At 54.0% G+C, this 18,445-nt stretch overlaps 1 protein-coding gene across 2 annotated transcripts in view; it reads left to right on the top strand.

The window, feature by feature from the left end:
* MPRIP (myosin phosphatase Rho interacting protein) overlaps positions 1–17,979 on the top strand; it is a gene marked incomplete at its 3' end in the record, with an annotated part of 81,688 nt that extends 63,709 nt beyond the window's left edge. The window contains exons 15-24 of one of the 2 annotated variants that reach the window (XM_082006604.1): positions 9–125; positions 3,137–7,003; positions 9,898–10,045; positions 10,653–10,770; positions 11,498–11,657; positions 11,800–11,919; positions 12,424–12,510; positions 13,195–13,357; positions 13,816–13,901; positions 17,908–17,979. In XM_082006604.1, coding sequence (XP_081862730.1) covers positions 9–125; positions 3,137–7,003; positions 9,898–10,045; positions 10,653–10,770; positions 11,498–11,657; positions 11,800–11,919; positions 12,424–12,510; positions 13,195–13,357; positions 13,816–13,901; positions 17,908–17,979 — 4,938 coding nt within the window. The remainder of the gene's footprint in view (positions 1–8; positions 126–3,136; positions 7,004–9,897; positions 10,046–10,652; positions 10,771–11,497; positions 11,658–11,799; positions 11,920–12,423; positions 12,511–13,194; positions 13,358–13,815; positions 13,902–17,907) is intronic. The other variant, XM_082006605.1, reaches the window with a different exon arrangement.
* Between the last annotated feature and the right edge of the window lie 466 nt (positions 17,980–18,445).

Genomic DNA, 18,445 nt, shown 5'->3' with positions numbered 1-18,445 from the left:
CCTTCCAGCTGGAGCAGAAGCAGAAGGAGGCCCTGGAGCTCCTGGAGCAGAACCGGCACCTGCAGGACCAGCTGAAAGTGGCACTGGGCCGGGAGCAGAGCGCCCGGGAGGGCTACGTGTTGCAGGTAGGAGAGCAGGGAGGAAAGAGAAATCCATCTTCCTCTGTGCCCGAGGGGGACCCTGGTGGGCTTCAGTCCAGGGCGTTCGTGGGGGACATCCTGGTTGTCGCAGAGATGTGCACCACTGAGTGGGCTCCAAGAGATTTGACGTTCTTGCAAACGGTGCTCATTCTGTAGCCTTACCAGGATCGTCTGCTTAACAAAACCTCTGATCTGGGATGCAGTAGATGGAAGATAACATTATCTACCGGTGTCCCCGAGGGAAAACAAAACACGGCCATGGTAGACAGATGGGACCTCAGGAAAGTCCACTTCTGATCCATCCTATACTGTGTTTGCCCGTGCAATAGCTATTGCCCCCTTTTTGTGCCCCAGATATTCCCCTCGGGCAGTGGGGTGCACATGAGGCTTTCTAAGCATCTTGTAGCCCAGCAGTTGCTCCTGGCTGGGGAGTTTGTGTGGCAGTTACACGGCCAAACACAGCACACACAGGCACACCTCCCGGGCCCGATTCCCGCAGCGGGATTTGCACCGGGATGACCTGTTGTCTTGGATCACTTTGGTGGTTTCTTCTGTTACAAGATGCCTTTCTTCAGCAAAGCCTAGAATTATGTTTTGGAGGCTCTGGCAAAAGAGATGGGAGAGTCTCTTGGGAAGCCTTTCCTCCCCTCCAAATGAAGCGGACCTTTTCCAGCCTTCCTCTGGGAGCATCCGTGCCCAGAGGAGCTGTGATGCCTGGCAGGGCAGCTTCTGGCTACTCTCGTGGGTCCGTAGTCCTGTTCTGTGCAGGGACAGCATTTTGACCTGCTACTACTTGGCCAAACTGGCTCTGGATCGAAGTGGCCGTGCGTGGCTGCACGCTGTGCTCCCGTGGCAGCAAACCCGGTGTCGACGCTGAACCTTGGGTCCTTATTTCTCATGGAAAAAATTTCCCCTGAAGAAGTTGCACAGGCAGCGGAGCCAGCCCAGGCAGGGGGAACATCTTGCCTTCTTTGCCAGTGATCTCCTTGGAGGAGTTATTAATGCATTTATTCCTGGAGTCCCCGAGCTCACAGCGCTTGCTTGGAGGAGTTCCATTTTCACTTGGCAGTGTTGGAAGAGTAACTAACTCCCACTTCCGCAGGGCAAAGTCATCCGACCTCTCTGCCTGGAGTCCAGAAAAATCAGGGAATGGGGCTAAAAGATGGATGCTGAATCCACCGTCAGATTGTCCGTGTTGAAGTTGGCCGTAGCGCCTCAATACGAGGAGGGGGGCCAAGAGGGGAATTCTGCAGAAGGGCTGAACAAATCATCGCTGCAGTGAGAAGAGACCCAAACGCTGACCTAGAAGTTGGAGAGGGTTTTTGGAAGGGTTGGAGACTTTTGCTTGCTCCAGTCTAATTGTTCTGGGGATTTTCTTTATATTTCCCCGGGAGCAGAGAGATTAAAGTCCTATTGCAGAAGGGAGTAACCCCACCAAACCCTGCTGGAGTGGAGGGAGTGGAATCGCTGGGGGCGGTTTCTGCAGCCCGAGACTGCAGGCAAACGTCACGGCATTTTTTTGGAGGGACCCTCTGAATTTCATGTGCCCCCCACCTCCATCACACCTGATTCTGGAGAGATTCCTGCGTTGTCTATGGGGAGGGACGATGGAGGAGCCTGACTGCTGCCAGCCCAACCCTCCTGAGCTGCCCGGGAGGCACCTACCCCTCCTTGGCAGCATGACCAGCCCCATATAGACCCTCAAGCACTGCCCTGATGTAAAAGATGCTGCACGTTTTGTAAGGCAGCCGCTGAGATAACCCACCCCGATGCATGTGCTGTGCACCAAAGCCTCTCCGGCCTCATGTAACCCCTCTCTCACTCTGAGCTTCCTCGGGACGGGGCACCCCAACTTTGAACCCTACCGGGAGAAACGGCGGGGGCTGCCGCTCCTCGCAAACGGAGCGGGGACGTCCCCGGGCTCTGGTCACAGCGGGCGGGAGGGGTCACGTACTAACCTGTCTGGGCGGATGTTCTTGCATGTTTTTGGTGTAAAGCATGAAATACAACTTAACATAACTGAGTGTCACATCTGTGGGCTTTCCTTATCAGCAACCAGAGTGCAGCAAGGCAGGCCAAATTCCTAGGCTTAACGCTGTGCTTCTCTTGCCTCTTCCTGTCTGTGTATTTTTTTAAAGATACATAATTTCTGTCGCCTTTTGCATGACTCACTCTCTGAGTTTTCTCTTTGCATGCCACATTGCTTTGGTTTGAATCTCACAAAGGTTGGTTTCTTTTATTTTACATTTTCATCACACCTCTTCCCTCCCTTCACTTGTTGGGCTTTTTTTTTTGTCCTTTGTTGGGGTTTTTTTTGCAGGTAGAGAAATTAGATCCTCCCTAGTCTTAAACTTTAGCATAACAACATCTCTTTCATGTCATGAGCAGCCACTAAGTCCTGTTTGGCAGTCACAGAAATGACATCGCCACGCCGGCTGTCCCATCTCCCTGCGTTTGGGTGGGATGTGATGTCATTTGCTGTCACCTCACTTTCTGTTGTTGCTTTTGGTCGGTAGGACTGTGTTACCTGAACTGTGCACTTTTTGTTTCACAACAAAACGAACAAAGATGCTAAAAAAGCAGTTCCTTTCTTCTCGGCCTGTTCCCATCCCCTCCTCCTTCTCACCCTTCCCATTTTTCTCTCGTCTGTCTGTCTCTGTTTTACTGCTGGTGTTTCTTTTTCATTGTTTTTTGGTTCTATTTGATTTTGGTTTGGTTTTTTTTTCCTTTTAGCCTGTTACTGTACAGCTGTTTTGATGTTGTGGTCCGTGTTTTCTGTTACTGGAAAGCAGTTGTCGCTCATTCAAAAAAAACCCAAAAAAAGTTGGTTAAAACAAAAAAAATTGTGCCAAGAACAAATCATCCCAATTGGAGCATGTGGGCAGCAGCCAAATCGCTGCAAGGAGCTTTTCTGTGGCCTGCCTGGCCAGAGGTGTGACACTCAGAAGGGAGAGCCAAGAGTGTTACTAATCTAGTATTTAATCAATTTTTTTAAGACCGAGGTAGCCGCCTCGCCATCAGGTGCCTGGCAGAGGCTCCACAAAGTCAACCAAGACCTCCAAAGCGAGCTGGAAGCCCAATGCCAGCGTCAAGAGCTGATCAATCAGCAGATTCAGTCACTGAAGCGCAGCTACGCCGAGGCCAAGGACGTGATCCGGCACCACGAAGCCGAGATTCAGAGCCTGCAGGCAAGGCTCAGTAACGCAGCGGCCGAGCTCTCCATCAAGGAGCAGACCCTGGCCAAGCTCAAGAGCGACCTGAGGAGCGAAAAAGAGAAAGCCAAAGAGCAGCTGGAGGAGTGGCAGCACGGCGAGGCCGCGCTCAGCTCCCAGCTGAAGGCCAGCGAGCAGAAGCTGAAGAGTGCGGAGGCTCTGCTCCTGGAGAAGACCCAGGAGCTGCGGGACCTGGAGATGCAGCAGGCTTTGCAGAGGGACCATCAGAAGGAGGTGCAGCGGCTCCAAGACAGGATCGCAGACCTGAGCAGGCAGCTGAACGCTAGCGAGCAAGCACGGATCCTCATGGAGGAGAAGCTGCAGAAGAATTATGAGGCTTTGCTGGAGAGCTGCGAGAGGGAAAAGCAGGTTTTAATACGGAGTCTGAAGGAGGTGGAGGATAAGGCCAACGAGTATGAGAACCAGCTGCAAAATAACGAGCAGCAAATGGAGATTCTGCAGAAGGAGAAGCTGAGTGCGAAGTTCGAAGGCAGTGAGCTTGTCCACCAGCTGGAGGAGCAGCTGGCGATGAAGGAGGCCAGCATCCAGAAACTCGCAGAGCACATCAAGGAGCTCGAAAGAGAGAGAGATCAGATCAAGTGTCGGTTTCATGAGCTCATGAATCAGGTTGCCGAGTCAGATAACGAAGTTGCAAAGCTGCAAGCAAAGCTGAAAATGGAAGAGACCAACTACCACAACCTGGAGCAATCGTTCGAGGAGGTGTCGGATCAGTTCCAGGGTGTGCAGAAGGTGCTGAAAGAAAAAGAAGAAGAGCTGAGACACGTTAAGGAAATGCACTTGAGAATTGTGGAGAAGAAAGATCAAGATCTCAGCGAGGCTTTGGTTAAAATGGTTGCTTTAGATAGCAGTTTAGAGGAGACTAAAGTAAAGCTGAAGGCCAAGGAGGAGGCTTTAAAGAAATTAGCTAGTGTAGGTACAGGTCCATGTGCTGAGGAGGTGGAAGACCTTGTCCCCAATCTCGAGGCTGACGAAAGTCATCTGTCCCAACTGGGGCAGGCTCTGCAAACTCAGGATGTCCTCCCAGCTCTGACTTTTGCGCTGAAGGAGGAGGAGGAGGAGGTTCTTGAGACTAGCCAGAGGCAAGCAGAGGAATTCGGCTCCCCGTCTAAAGCTGTAGAGCTCCAAGACCCAGAGTTAGTTCAGAAAGCCTTAGCAAAGCCTGATGTAGGAATCATGGGGGCCAAGAGGCAAAGAATCCGTTTCTCAAGCATCCAGTGCCAAAAATACATCCTTCCAGACGGATCAGAGAAAAACTGGACAAGCAGTACCTCTTCAGACACGAGCCAAGACAGATCACTGTCTGAAGAAAGCATGTCATCAGAGCCTGCTCTTGGTTACCCCTCATCAGGGACAAGCGACTCTGAGACCTATCTCTCAATCATCCATTCCCTGGAAACCAAACTTTATATTACAGAGGAAAAACTCAAAGATGTGACGATGAAGCTTGAAAGCCAGCACGGCCATAATCAGGAGACGCTCATCGCCCTCCACCATCAGTGGGCCAGCACCGAGTCTCAGCTGCGGGAACAACTTCAGACCAGCTTATCCCAAGTCAGTGCTTTGATCTCACAGCTGGAGAGCGAGAGGCAGGAAAAGTTCAAGCTCATAGAAAATCACGTTAGCGAGCTGGGAGGTTTCCAAATGAAAAATGATCAAGCGCTGACTTGCTTAGAGAAGTGCAGGGAGCAACTAAGATCTTTGCCCAAATCAGACAAGGAAAAAGAGGGTGATTTGTTCCATGTAACTCTGTCCAGCATGGAAACAACCTTATCAAACGCAATCCAAGCCTTGAGAGTGGCGCCAGTCCCATCAGAGTATCAGCAGAATGAAAGCCTTATCGCAGAAAGCCCTGCTCCAGAAGGAGGTTTTTTGGGAGAAGAGGAGCACGTCTCCAAGGAGCAGCGAGCAGAAATGTTTGACGCCAGCCAGCTGAGATGGCTTTCTGAGAGGGTGGCATTTGAGGCCTCTCTCATCAACCAAATAGCGGAGTCTTTGAAAAATGCAAGCTCTGAGATATCCCAGCTTCTGAGAGAGATCCAGGGAACGGCTGAGGTGGTTTTGCTGGAGCCAGCAAATGTTTCTCATACAGCAGTTGACTTGGCCAGCATCCTATCTAAGAAGCTGCTGTTGAAAGGGGAGTTCTGGAGCCAGGTGGAGGAGCTGAGAGTGCACTTGAGCACCAGAGAAAGAGAAGCCGAGGGCAAAACAGAAACAACAGGTTTGGGCTTTTCTTCATGTTTTCTCAGTGCTGTAGCAGATGCTACATTGATCAAGGCAGAACTTGGGTTTGTTGCACAGAAAATGAGAGAATCTTTTCATCAGAGATTAAAAACAATTGAAGAAGACCTCCATAATACCAGAACAGCTCTCCAGCAGCACAAATGCATGTTGGAGGAGATCATCAAAGCATACAGGACTCCTGATTTTGACAGAGTTATGCACCAGATTTCTGAAGCACTTGAAATTCAAAAGGATGCTTCAGAAAGAACCCAAATCTCCTGGGATGGGAGCCGTCTCCAAATGGTGCCACGTCAGGAATTAGCCAAGGCGGAGGAGATTGGCAGCCTGCCGGACCGTAGCAGTGAAGCTCTTGTTTCCATTCAGGAAGATCTTGCCCAACAACTAAAGAACAAATCAAATGTTCTGAAGGAAATATCTGTTGCCTTACTCTCTCTGCCTCCTGAGGAGGCAATGAGAGACTGTCAGAAGCTCCTGAGGATATCTCAGAGTCTTTCATATCATGCGTGCATGGGAGACCTTGAAAGGTATTCCTCTTTGTTAGTCCAAGATGCAATTGTTCAGGCTCAGGTTTGTTATGCCGCTTGCAAAGTCCGACTGGAATATGAGAGAGAGCTGAAGTCCTACAAGGAGTCCTTGCAGAGCATGGACGCGCTCTGCCAAGAGCGCGTGAAGACGGTCTCTCTCCTTCGGGACGAGTATGAAGACTTGCTTAGAAAGCAGCAGGGTGAGTACGGCGAGGTGATCGCCATGCTTGAACGGGAGAACGCCGATCTCAAAGCAAAGGTGTCCCAGCTTGACGGTCAGCGAAGGCGCTTGGAGGAAGAAGAGCATAAACACAGCAAGAGCTTGAGCGAATTGCAGGGACGCTATGAGGAGGAGATTCGAAACGTGATAGAGCAACTAAACAGGACTGAGGATGCTCTAAAGGCTGAGAGGACGGAGGGCCTCAGCCAGCTGGATGCCATCGTCCGTGACAAGCAGAACATGGAGCAGTATCACCTGGAGCAGATGCAAATGCTGGAGGACAAGTTCCAGGCCAAGATCAAGGAGCTGCAGGTCATCCACAGCGAGGAGCTGCAGGCGTTGCAGGAGCACTACAGCCAGAACCTGCGGCGCCTGCAGGAGACCCTGGACGAGTACCAGAGGCAGCACCCAGAGGCGTCCCCCGCGGTGGGCCTGGGTGATGGGGACGCCTGGGCGGACGATGAGGCAGGTGGCACCAGGCAGGGCCCCGGCAGCGACCTGGACTCCATGCATGGCCTGAGGGAGCGTATCCAGGAGCTGGAGGCCCAGATGAACGTCATGAGGGATGAGCTGGAGAACAAGCATCTGGAGGGGAACGCTTCCACCTTGAGGGAAAAATACCAGAAAGACTTTGAAAACTTAAAGGTCTTGATAACGTTTAACGCTTTACGCTGCTGAGCGTACGGGAGGGTGCGTTCGGTCCCGGGGTTCGCTTGCCGAACCAAGGAGTGTCCCCCGAAGGAGCCAGCACGCTGAAGCAAGCCCCAAAGTGTTAGAAAGGCCTCTGTAAAGCGCGGCTTTTCCCTTTTCTCCATGCTGGGGTATTCTAAATGCATTGCTGAGGGCTTGGTCTCAGCGGGAGGGTTGATCATTGGAGGCAGCGTCTGCACGTAGAGGGAGGGAGGGTTTCGAAGTACCTTGATAACGCCACGTTATCCTTCAATATGAAGAGCGTAGCGTTTCTCCGTGTACCTGAGGCGTACGTTTTTGTTTGTGACTTCCCTTTAAAGGCATTCCTCAACCCTGTCTTTCCCAGTCTGATCAAATCTCCAGTCTGTCTCTGCTGCCCTCAGAAATGTAAGGTGAAATGGAAACGTAATGCTCTGAAATTTATTTATGTTCCTGGGGAAGGTAGCTGCAAACGGATGCCAAATACAGTAGCGAAGCAAAGCTCCTCTGCACAAGGCTGCAAGGAGAACCACCCTGGTGTTGCACACCAGCGATTCCTCGCACAACAAACAGTGCACAGTTACGGGAAACCCAGGCTGGGTGCAGAAAAACCCAGTGTCCGTGAAGTGCCCGTGTTCAGGTTGCTCCACCGGTCAGGACTAGCTGTAAAACTAGCCTGAGATGGGACAGCGTCTAAAAAAACACTCTTGGGTTTGGTGTTTTGCTTTTGATCAGAGAGTGCTTCCAGCTAGGAGGTGGGTTTAGGGCAGCAGAGGACTCCTGGCCGCACCCAAGGAGGCTTCCAGGTGGAAGGGGCAGCCGGAAGGGCAGCGATGCCGGCTGCGCGCAGAGGCCGTGCCGGCAAGACTTTCATGGAGCAGTCGTTCTTCAGAGTCGGCGAAAGTATGGGAGAGTTTGCTTCCAGCCGCGCGATCTTCAGCGCACATTTGGGCTGGGGATAAAGCGTGGCTCAACTCTGGCCAAAAGCTGGTTTTAGCCTGGGGAGAGCAGTAGTTCTGCTGCGTCCCATCAGGGGTGAGCTGGGTCTCCAGGGGAGGAAGAGCTGCTGGGGAGATGGGGTGGGAAGCGGTGGTGTTCAGTGAACGCGATCCCCTCCATCTTAAACCTGGGGAAGGAAAAACCCAACTTGAACCTGCGCTCAGGTCAGTGGGACCCACGGGTAGTGCCTTGTCCTGTGAGCCAGGCACCAAATGGGGCGCTTGTACCGGGGATGTTCTTACTTTGGAAGAAGCAAAAAGGCCAGGATCAAAATAGAGGCTGAAAAGTAACAGCAAGCAATGAACCTGACCTCCCGCCTCCGCTTTCAGCTTTGCTCTGCCAAACGTGCCGTCTGCCTGGCGGGAGGGCAAGCGGCATCTTCTGGGCAGAGAGGTCCAGGAGGGGAGCAGAGGGACAGGCAGCAAAATGGAGACTTCCATCGGTTAGAAAGCTAGCCAGGTGATTGCAAACCTGTCCGATTTACAGGTTAAAATGTGCTCGATTCCTCTCTTCTGAAGCTGATGGAGAATGTAACATCAGCAACACGAGATACTGGTTTTTACACGTTCAGGTGTCCTGGATTTATAGCGATGCATTTACGATACATTAAATACTGAAGGTACAGCCAGACCTATGGAGGAGCATTCGCCGTCTTCCTCCGGCGTTAGAGGTGTAGTGAAGAATCCCGCAAGGCTGTTTCGTGCCTCTCCGTAGTCAGACAAGTCCAGACAGGTTCTGGCACTGGCTTAAGAGTTTAAAAAAAAAAAAAAACGCTGAGAAAATGAAGAATGCCTCAGGATTCAAACTTAATGGGGAGGAATAAAAGCACCAGAGCTGAAAATTGGAAATGAGAGTGGCACAGGTTACAGAGCATTAGACAACGAAGTGATGCTGAAGAGCGTATGTTAGCGTAGGTCAGCGGGTGTTAGACTGTCAGGGGCACTTCTGTCACTGGGGGTGTGAATTTGTCCCCCTTAAATTTCCCATGGAGTCCCAATGGCTCCCTTGGTGACAGTTCTCTCTTCTCGTGGAAAATATGAATGAGAATCGAGAAGAAATCCGTTGAAATCGGGAAATAAAGCCAGCCTGTAACGTGAAGAGGGAGAAGAGCCCGCTGCAGTGCTTGGCATTGGGGTTAGCCCCGGGTGTCTTGTCGGGGCTTGTGCGCAGCATCCCTGGTGCGTGCCCCTTCCCGGCTCCTGGCTCGAGCCTGCCTGGGGCTTTGCTGTCCTGCAGCGTGTGTCTGTCCAGGATCCCGACGCTCTCGGCAGGGCAGCCGGGCTGGCAGCTGAACTGGAAATAGGCTTTTTGCGTTTGTCCCGGTCTGTGCCTGGGGCAGGACCGGGTGGGAATTCAGGATCTCCCAGCTGGTGAATCCTGAATCCTCAGCGCTGCTCCCATGTGCTGGCCTGAGTTCACTCCTAGTAATTCAATTAGCAAATAATTGCCCCTGCAGCATTTGAAGCAATGCTCGGCTGGGAATTAAGGTCCTGTTGCTGTCACGAGTCATTTGTTTTCCACCCCAAAGGTGGCCGCATAAAACCAGGCGTTGAAAAGAGAGCAGAAGGGGCACCGTAGGCTTTTTTTGTTGTTTTTAACATATATTTGCATTCCCCAATCAGGTCTGACCCTAGACCTGCCATGTCCTTCCCTTTCATCAGAGTCATCAGGGGTTGAGCTGACGGGACAAGCTTTGACCTTGCGAGGTCCATCCTCGGCTGACTCCCCCATGGTTGGGGAGGGAGAAGATCCCCATGAGGGAACTTGGGTCCCAACCTACCCGCTGGTGTGCCGCTCCTGGCGGGCTCGCCGCCGCTGTGACGCCAGCCCCGCGCTCCCGGGCCAACCCCTTCCCCTCATCCCTTTTGCAGGCAACATGTGAAAGGGGCTTTGCAGCCATGGAGGAGACACATCAGAAGAAGATCGAGGACCTGCAGCGGCAGCACCAGCGGGAGCTGGAGAAGCTGCGGGAGGAGAAAGACCGCCTGCTGGCAGAAGAAACGGCTGCCACCATTTCAGGTATGGGGACATGCCAGACGGTCCTTCCGCCGTGGGGCAGCTCCATGTTGATGGGGACGCGGGGATGGTTTTGCTCTGCTGTGGAGGAGCAGAGCGTGCAGTGGCATGAGGGCTGGGTGGGAATCACGGGGAGATGGGGAGAGGCTGGTGGGATGTAAGTTTTGGATGGAGACTCGTCTCCTGGTCCTCCCTCAGGCTTGGTACCTGTCTCCTTGGCTGTGAGATGGTCTGAACTTTTTCCCGTTCCCTCTCAGAAAGGCGTTAGTCATTCCTGTGGTTAATTTATTGCCGATTCCACACTGAATTAATTCTTCAGTGCCCCAGGGAGTTTTAAAGCGCTGGAGCCCAGGGTTTCTGCATTAGGAGTCCCACAATCCAGGAAACAACATGTGAATTGGACAATCGTTTGGACTTTATTAAAAAATGGGATTTGCAGAAGCCCCTTTGCTGCTTTGCAGCTGGAGGTGCAGACTGAAAGGGCCACGAAGCAGTGGGCCGTTCGGTGGGATGACTCGGGTTTTCTTCCTTTAAAAAACAAACAAAAACTCAAAAAAAACGCCCTTGGACGGAGCGGTGCTGGGTGCTAATGCTGTGCTGTCCCACGCAGCCATCGAAGCCATGAAGAACGCACACCGGGAGGAGCTGGAGCGAGAGCTGGAGAAGTCCCAGCGCTCCCAGATCAGCAGCGTCAATGCCGACATCGAGGCCCTCCGAAGGCAATACCTGTAAGACCATCGTCATCCTCCGTCTGTCGCTGTGTCTCGCAGGGAGCTCACGCGTATGGGAGGCCCCTTCCTCCCTTTTGATTTTGGCAATGAGTTGGGGGCAGGCCTGCCATCGCAGGGACCTCTTCCCTTGGTCCCAACCCAGCTGCGCCCATCTGAGGCTCCTGGTTGCCCGTAATCTTTCGGGCTCCAGGTCAGTGTCCCCACACTACCCAAATTCGGCTGCTTTACGGTCACCAGAAGTGGCAGGTGTGCCCACATAGTGCTGCTTTTCACGCAGCTGCAGCAGGAGGGGTTGCTCAATGAAATCTAACCGGGTGAGGAGGAAGCACTTAGCTTTCCGTGGCAAGGCGATCCTCACGTGGGAGCTGAGCAAAACAGCCAGCCTTGGTGCATCTGCGCAGGATGTGCGGGTGTGCAGATACACCCGGTCCCGAGTGCCCAGAGCAAACTTGATAGATCTCGGCTCAGGTTTTGGAAACCTAAGGAAGTCCTGCCATTTAACGCCCTAGAGAAAGACCTCCCGTCCCCTTCGGTGCCCAAGCACCGCTGTGCCAGGAGAGGGAAGGGCTGGCTCGCTCTGGGCTCGAGGTTTTTCCCAAAGGGAGTTTGCAAGTCCTCCTCCTCAGCGCTTAGATCCCTGTTGGGTTGTCCCAGGGCACTGGAGGAAGAGTGGGCACCGGTGGGCGTGTGCGGGGAGGGCACTAGCCGGCGTGTGTTCCGCCAGGGAGGAGCTGCAGTCGGTGCAGCGGGAGCTGGAGGTGCTTTCGGAGCAGTATTCGCAGAAGTGTTTGGAGAACGCCCACCTGGCGCAGGCGCTGGAGGCTGAGAGGCAGGCCCTCCGCCAGTGCCAGCGGGAGAACCAGGAGCTCAACGCCCACAACCAGGTGAGGGTCCCCGCCATGCCCGGGGCAGCCGGCGCGGGCGGTAGGGGACGGGTGAACCCCCCCCCGACGGGCAGCATGGTGGGCTCTGCGCTGAGCTGCGGCTGCGCTCCCCCTTCCCACAACGGCTCTGCTCTCTTCACAGGAGCTGAATAACCGCCTGGCTGCGGAGATCACGCGATTGCGGACGCTGCTGACCGGGGAGGGCGGGGGAGAGGCTGCTGGATCGCCTCTCACGCAGGGCAAGGACGCCTATGAGCTGGAGGTGAGCTCTGCTGCTGCCGTGCCCAAGGGGCAGCGTTGGTGGGCACAAGTGCCTGCAGACCCCCCAGACAGTGCTGTGGCCACCCATCCCTCCGCACAGCGGGTCTGTGCGGCCAGCCGGCACCGTGCATCAGGGGCCAGGAGCTCCTGGGGTCCTGATCTTCCCTTCTTACCATGCCAAGCCAGATACCCGCTCTTCCTTCTCCGGCCCTGCTTGTCCCGTCGGATTCAGTCCACTCAGAGCAGTGGGGGCTAACAGAAACCAAGGGGTGTGCAGGAGCATATCAGCGGTGAAAGCTTGGGCAAGTTCCCGAGAAACCCAGCAGTAATTTTCTTGCATGAACCAGAAGATGGGTGAACCAGCAGCTTTGTGGTGCTGGCATGGAGCTGGCACAGGGCTGAGCCTCCGGCTCTGACACAGTTGTCACCAGGCTCAGCGGGCGAGCATCTCGGGATCGTGCTGTGTCTGCTCGGGTGCAAACACGTCCTGCTTTTGTTCCTACAGGTCCTGCTGCGGGTCAAAGAATCAGAAATCCAGTACCTGAAGCAGGAGATCAGCTCCCTCAAAGATGAGCTGCAGACGGCACTGAGGGTAATGCCCAGGCACATTTCTGCAAATCCTCTTACGGACTGTGCTTTGCTCCTCTGTGTGTGTGCGCTTAGATTTCAGTTCACGTATCCCCACATTTGAAGCAACATTTAATTTTTCCCCTGAACAGAACTGAATGCCCATTGTGGTGTCATCAGTAAAGCACTCCATGACCGTATCAGCTCAGGACTTAATCCTTCTCCCTTCTTGTGGGAAAACATCCCCTTCAGTGTTTTTCCCTATTTCCTGTCACACCAGATCAGATTTGAAATGGCAAAAGTAATCAGTGTTAGAGATCTGCCCAGCCTCCCAGCATCAGATCTGGTTTGCTCCGGACAGCCTCTTTGTGAAGGCCATTTCTGGGAATTCTGCTGGAATTCTGTGTCTTTGCTAAACTTAAAACCCACAAACAAGTAATCCTGTAACGAAGGGGCCGCCGCATGCGCGGGCAGCGTTGTATGCTCGCCGCTGGGCTCACAGCTTTCTGCCCATCTCGAGTCCCGCGCTGCTGTTAGACGTGGCTTCGAGAGCGTGTGTGAAATGCGTGCGTCGCCCCAGCCGCGCGCTTCTCCCCGCTGCCGGCTGTTCTTCGTCGGCGTTTGCCAAGCCCCTCTTCAGTGCATTCACAACGCCCTTGGCTCCAGCTGTATGTCTGACTCCGCTGGGTCGTTCTTGTTCCTTTGCCAGGATAAGAAATATGCCAGCGACAAGTACAAAGACATCTACACGGAGCTGAGCATCGTGAAGGCCAAGGCAGACTGTGATATCAGCAGGTTGAAAGAGCAGCTGAAAGCAGCCACAGAAGCTCAGGGAGAGAAATCCCCTGTGAACACCACTGTATCGGGATATGGTCAGTCCTCCAGCAGTTCTAAGCAATCGTGGGTTTCCCGAGCTAACACGTGCATCCTAGCATACCAGCCCTTGTGCAGTAACGGGTCTGAGTGCTGGTTTTTTGCCATTTCATGCTGCTTCCCACCTCTGCTCCTTGCAGACAGTCTCGCCGGAGATGGCAGGGACCAGGTGGACCTGAATTGCCCTCCCATGGCAGTTCCTCCTTCCAGCCCCGCAGATGGGAAGCTGGTGGGCTTTGAAAGCCTTCTGGCATTTTGCATTGGGAAAACCTCATGCTACACGCAGTGCAGGGGAGCGGAGACCCCCGAGAGTCCCCTCTGCCCTTCCAGCAGCGCTGCCTGAGTCGGGCTCATTGGGGCACTTGCCCGGGCTGGGAGGGCAGAAGAGCCCCAGCCCTGCTCATTGCAGGAAGGCCAAGGGCTCCACACTAACACTGTTTCTTTTGCTTCTCCCCAGATATTATGAAATCAAAAAGCAACCCTGATTTCTTGAAGAAAGACAGATCCAGTGTTAGCCGGCAACTAAGGAATATCAGGTCAAAGGTGAGCTCAGATCTCCTTCCCTGTGTGATGAGAATGCCCAGCGTTACTCTCCGGTGGGGGTCCCGGGTGGAAAGAAATTGGTAGGGGAAGAAAACTGCGAATTTCCCAGTCACTAGTGCTAGCCTGGACAGCACTGGGGAGAAAAGTGAGCTTTTGACTGCGGAACGGCTGGCTGTGCAGCCAGGCAGGGCACACACACTCCCGACCCTGCCGAGATCGAGGCGCGAAGCTGCTCCCTGCGTAAAAAAGTATGAAGTTCACCCTGTTCTTCGGTCTTTCGCAGGAGGAAAACCCCATTTTCAGTTGAAATTTAGGTGGTGGCAATAGGTGGAAAGGTGCACGTCATTCTAGGTTTTACAGTGTTTGTCACTGCAAGATTTTTGGTCTTTATATGGAACAACAATGCTCTGGTCCTGGGCATGTTTAACACACGCTTTGCTCGTGTGTTAACGTGGCACAGGTGGCCCTGTGTCTCTCTGGCCGTTCTGTACTTGCCATGGGTCCCCCAAAGCCCAACGATGCTGTGCCGAGCTCGCCTGCTTGGCCTGCTGACTGCCAGCGTTGCGTCACGTTACACACTGGCTGTTGCTGTGGGACCACGGGGATAAAAAGGGCAAATAGAGCCGCCGAGAAGTCACCGTTAAACATGGGTCAGTTGGAAGGAAGGTCAGCATGGGCAAACCCTGCTTCGCCTCTCGCCACTGGATACCTGGTGTCTCATGCTGATGTTTGAAGTGGTTGGGACCTTGGGCAGAGCGAGAAGCCGGGCAGGCGAAAGGCTTCTGGCTCGGTGCCCATGCTGGGGAAACGGTCACCACCGACAGGTCATCAGCTTGGGGTGTCTGCGCTGCACCGGCTAAATACAGAGAGCAGCTCTGTGCATTCCGGGCGCAGCCCAGACCTGCTGGGCCAGGTCTGATGTCGGGTTTCCCTTCACCACTTCAGCTCAGACCGTGTATCTTGTGGTCCCCCGTGCGTGTCGCTTCGTGGGGGAGAAGGAGGAGAGGAGAGCAAGCATGGGCTCTGCCTGGGCGCGCTGCCTGCTTGCATCGCTGCCGGGACGGGGGGCTGGGGCTGCGTGAATGCCAATGCATTTAGGATTTATGAGCTTCTTGTTTTGTTGTTTGTTGTTTTGTGTTTTTTTTTTTTTCTTTATTTTGCTTTTTCCTTCAACAGTCCGTTATTGAGCAGGTCTCATGGGATAACTGAAATGAACCCGAGTCCAGGTTCCCTGCCACGTAGGTAAACAAACCGGCACCCACCAAGCGACGCAGCTGCCCATGGGAGCAGCCCACTTTTGCATGCACTGCTCACACCTCCGTGGCAAACAAGAGCCCTTCTTTTCTTAATGACTGGCTGGTTTATTTTCGGCTAATTATTTTACTGGGGGAGAGGGAAGGGGAGAGGAGGGGAGAAGTCAGCGTACCCAAGATCCGTATAAAATACAGTCTCTCTGGCTCTTCCCTGGGGATTATGGCTTTCTTGTCTTCCTGCTCCTCCCACGCTCGCCAACACAGCTAACCGTCACGGAGAGGATTTGGACACGGTGGGGCACGTTCTCCCGTTTGCTGTGTTGCGAGCGCGGGACACTGAGTGTGCATGCTTGAATGACTCTGCATGCCTCAGACTAAACTTCAGCAACATCCAGGTCTTGTAGGAAAAATAGCTGGTTTACTGTTAGCCAGGCGAAGGAGTGGGTCAGTGATGCCTATAAATGCATTTCCCACAAAGGCCTGTAGGTTGTAAAATGGTGGCCCCTGCCTCAGCTGCAGAGAGGACGTCCTGGGCTGCCCTACATTTCCTTTACCCATAATTGCTGCTTCTTTAGGCTGATCCATGCCTGAGCAAAAGAGTCTTCCTTGCCCAGTAACCTCCTCCTCCTGTTCTCTAGGCTTCCTCCAGCTCCCCGGTGTCCACCCCGCTGCTCTCCATCCCTTGGCACTGCACCTCCATCCCACACACTGGCCTGAGGCTTCCGAGCTCATCCAGTGAAAGGAGGGAGCTGATGAGAAACGAGGCCGATCCCTAATGACCCAGATATCTCAAGTAACTGGAGCGATAGTTAATTTACTGGCCCGTGGTACAGACCGAGGTCAGGGCACCTGCAGAGGGAGATTAGAGAAGAGAGGGGAGCTCCCCAGCATGGTGGCAGAGGGGTGGCTGGAGAGCCCCAGGAAGTCTGACGGAGGATCCCTTTATCACAGGTTTCGTCCTACATTAGTCTCCCTTCATCAGGCTGCCCCATCAGCGACTCGGACGGGTTGTGAGACTGCCTAAGGAGTGAACTGGTTGGAATTTGTACCATCGGGCAGAATAGTCTAATGGTTTCTGTTGTCTCCTTCTGTCTAGTGAGAAATCAGATGTACAAACTGGAATGCATGGGTTGCTGCCCATTTAGAGAGGCCCAAAGTAAACTTCCTTTAGGAAGTGTGTGCTCAGAGACTCGTGTCCCAAGAGACTCTGCTGCCCGTTGAAAAGAAAGCGTACAGCATTTGTAAATCAAACCAATCCAGTTTAGTGCTTTCATTTCCGTGCTGCTTTGCAAAGCCGTTCTGTGTTTGTGGGCCTGTGGGAGGAGAAACATTTAAAGAAATAGAGTAACCATGGGAATCTGCACAGCCGTGGGGCAAGTTTTTCATGGAGTCCTGCCTTGATAAACATACATTAAAGAAAACCCAGCCCAGAAGTCTAACCTGCTGCTATGATTGCACAGTCCTCTGGCACCACGGTCAGGGAAGTGAAAGCAAAGGGGAGATGGCAGCCCGTTGAGAGCAGGGGCTTTGTGTTCAGGTTTGTGCCTTTTGAAGCTGCCACGTTCTGGCCCGTAAAGCAAATAAAGTTCCAGCTGCAGAGCGAATTCCTTGCAAGCTGCAAGGAATCGGCTTGCAGGCAGCGGTTGCCTGCGGGGTGCATGCGGGCAGCGGGCTGCCTGTGCCCGAGCAGGCGCAGCCCAGCACTGAAAGGCTTTACGGGGCGCGGGGGCAGAGCCGCTGTGGGCCTGGCTGTTGGTTAGGGAGGTGTGTGTCCTCCCACAGGGACAACTCCTGCCTGCTGCTCTGCTCCCCTGAAGCTCTTAGGCCACAGCTTTGGGGCTGCAGGACGGAGGCTGTAGGCTTGTGCATCTCCTCAGGCTAGTTTTAGCTCAAAGCTGTCGTACAGGGGGCAAGCAATTTGCTTCTGGGTTTCTACCCCTCGCATTGCTGTTCTCCTGGGTCCCCACGTGCAGGCGAGAGATTTCACAAGTCCAAATGCCGAGGGCTAGCGGGTTGGGCTTTTCTGTTGGCTAGCTGAGTGTCCTGCCTTGAAATCTGGATGCTGCATCTGAATTGGATCAGCCATCAGATCCTGCTAGACCCGAAGCAAGCATGTAGCGAGTCCTCTGTCTAACCCTGTGCAGTAGAGGCAGCTTTGGCTTGGGAGGGCCCCCAGGCTGGGGTTAGAGACAGGGTGGGATTGTTGCTGGCAACAGCAGCGCAGTTTCCAGGGCCGCTCGAGCAAAGCCTGCGCATGGACCAGAGCCAGGGCTGTCCCAGACGGATGCACGTTCAGGCGGTGCTGCAGTGGCGCGGGCGGGCAGGGAGGACCGGTCCTGCTCAGCACCGTGGTGCTTTAGCATAGCGGATCCGAGCCGAGCTGCCCGGGGCTCCCGCAAGCGCCGGAGCTCCGCTGAAACCGCCCCAGCCACCGCCGCACCGCAGGCTCCGGAGGTCGTTTTCCAAGTCGAGCTAATCCCGCTTGCAGCATGGTGTGCTTCTCATTTGCTTCTGGTACGTCGCCTGGTTCATCTGCAATCTCACCCTCTCTCTAGGCGCCATTCACCAGTAACCGCCCTCCATAACCGTGTGTTTTCTCTTAGCATGTCCCACTAATCTCCCCGCCAAGGAGGCCGTTCTCCTGCTGCCCACGTCTCCTTTGCCTGAGCATCGCACCCTTTCTGTGTGCCAGATGCCCGCCGCCGCCTCCTGCCCACCCGTCTCCGACACTGTCTGTCTTTTGTCTCTCCCAGAGTCTGAAGGAAGGCCTGACTGTGCAAGAACGCCTGAAGCTTTTTGAATCCAGGGACTTGAAGAAAGACTAGTTCTCCCCGCTCCGCTTGACCACGCGCACCTCCCGGCTTGAGGCAGCACAGCACCAGCACCGTTTGTCTCTTGTTCCTTACGACTGTCCCTTGCTGTCGTTCGTCTTGACGCCCCCGATGGGACCCAGCGCCGCGGTGGCGGTGCCCCCCGCCGCCCCCTCGCCTCCCCAGCACCCTTCCCTGCTTGTGAGACGCTCCAGAGACTCTGAGAGGGAGAGGAAGGGAATGGGGTGGGGTTGTTTTTTCCCCTCTCTTCGGCGCTTTGTAGGAGAATCCTTCCTTTACTGTAAACCATTACACTAAGTGTCAGTATTAAGGCTCAGTAGCCTGTTAATAAGCTAGCTCTGTCGTACCAACCGTTTTGGTACGTAAGCAGGGCCTGGGTGGTGTCAGCCATACCTAGCTCTTACTGCTGTCAAGAGACCCAGTGCTCAGAGCACGCCAGGAGCCTAATCTAACCGTTGAT

This window comes from Phaethon aethereus (assembly GCF_964289735.1).
Source record: "Phaethon aethereus genome assembly, chromosome: 15".
Lineage (NCBI taxonomy): Eukaryota > Metazoa > Chordata > Aves > Phaethontiformes > Phaethontidae > Phaethon > Phaethon aethereus.
This window is presented reverse-complemented; position numbering and strand designations above follow the sequence as displayed.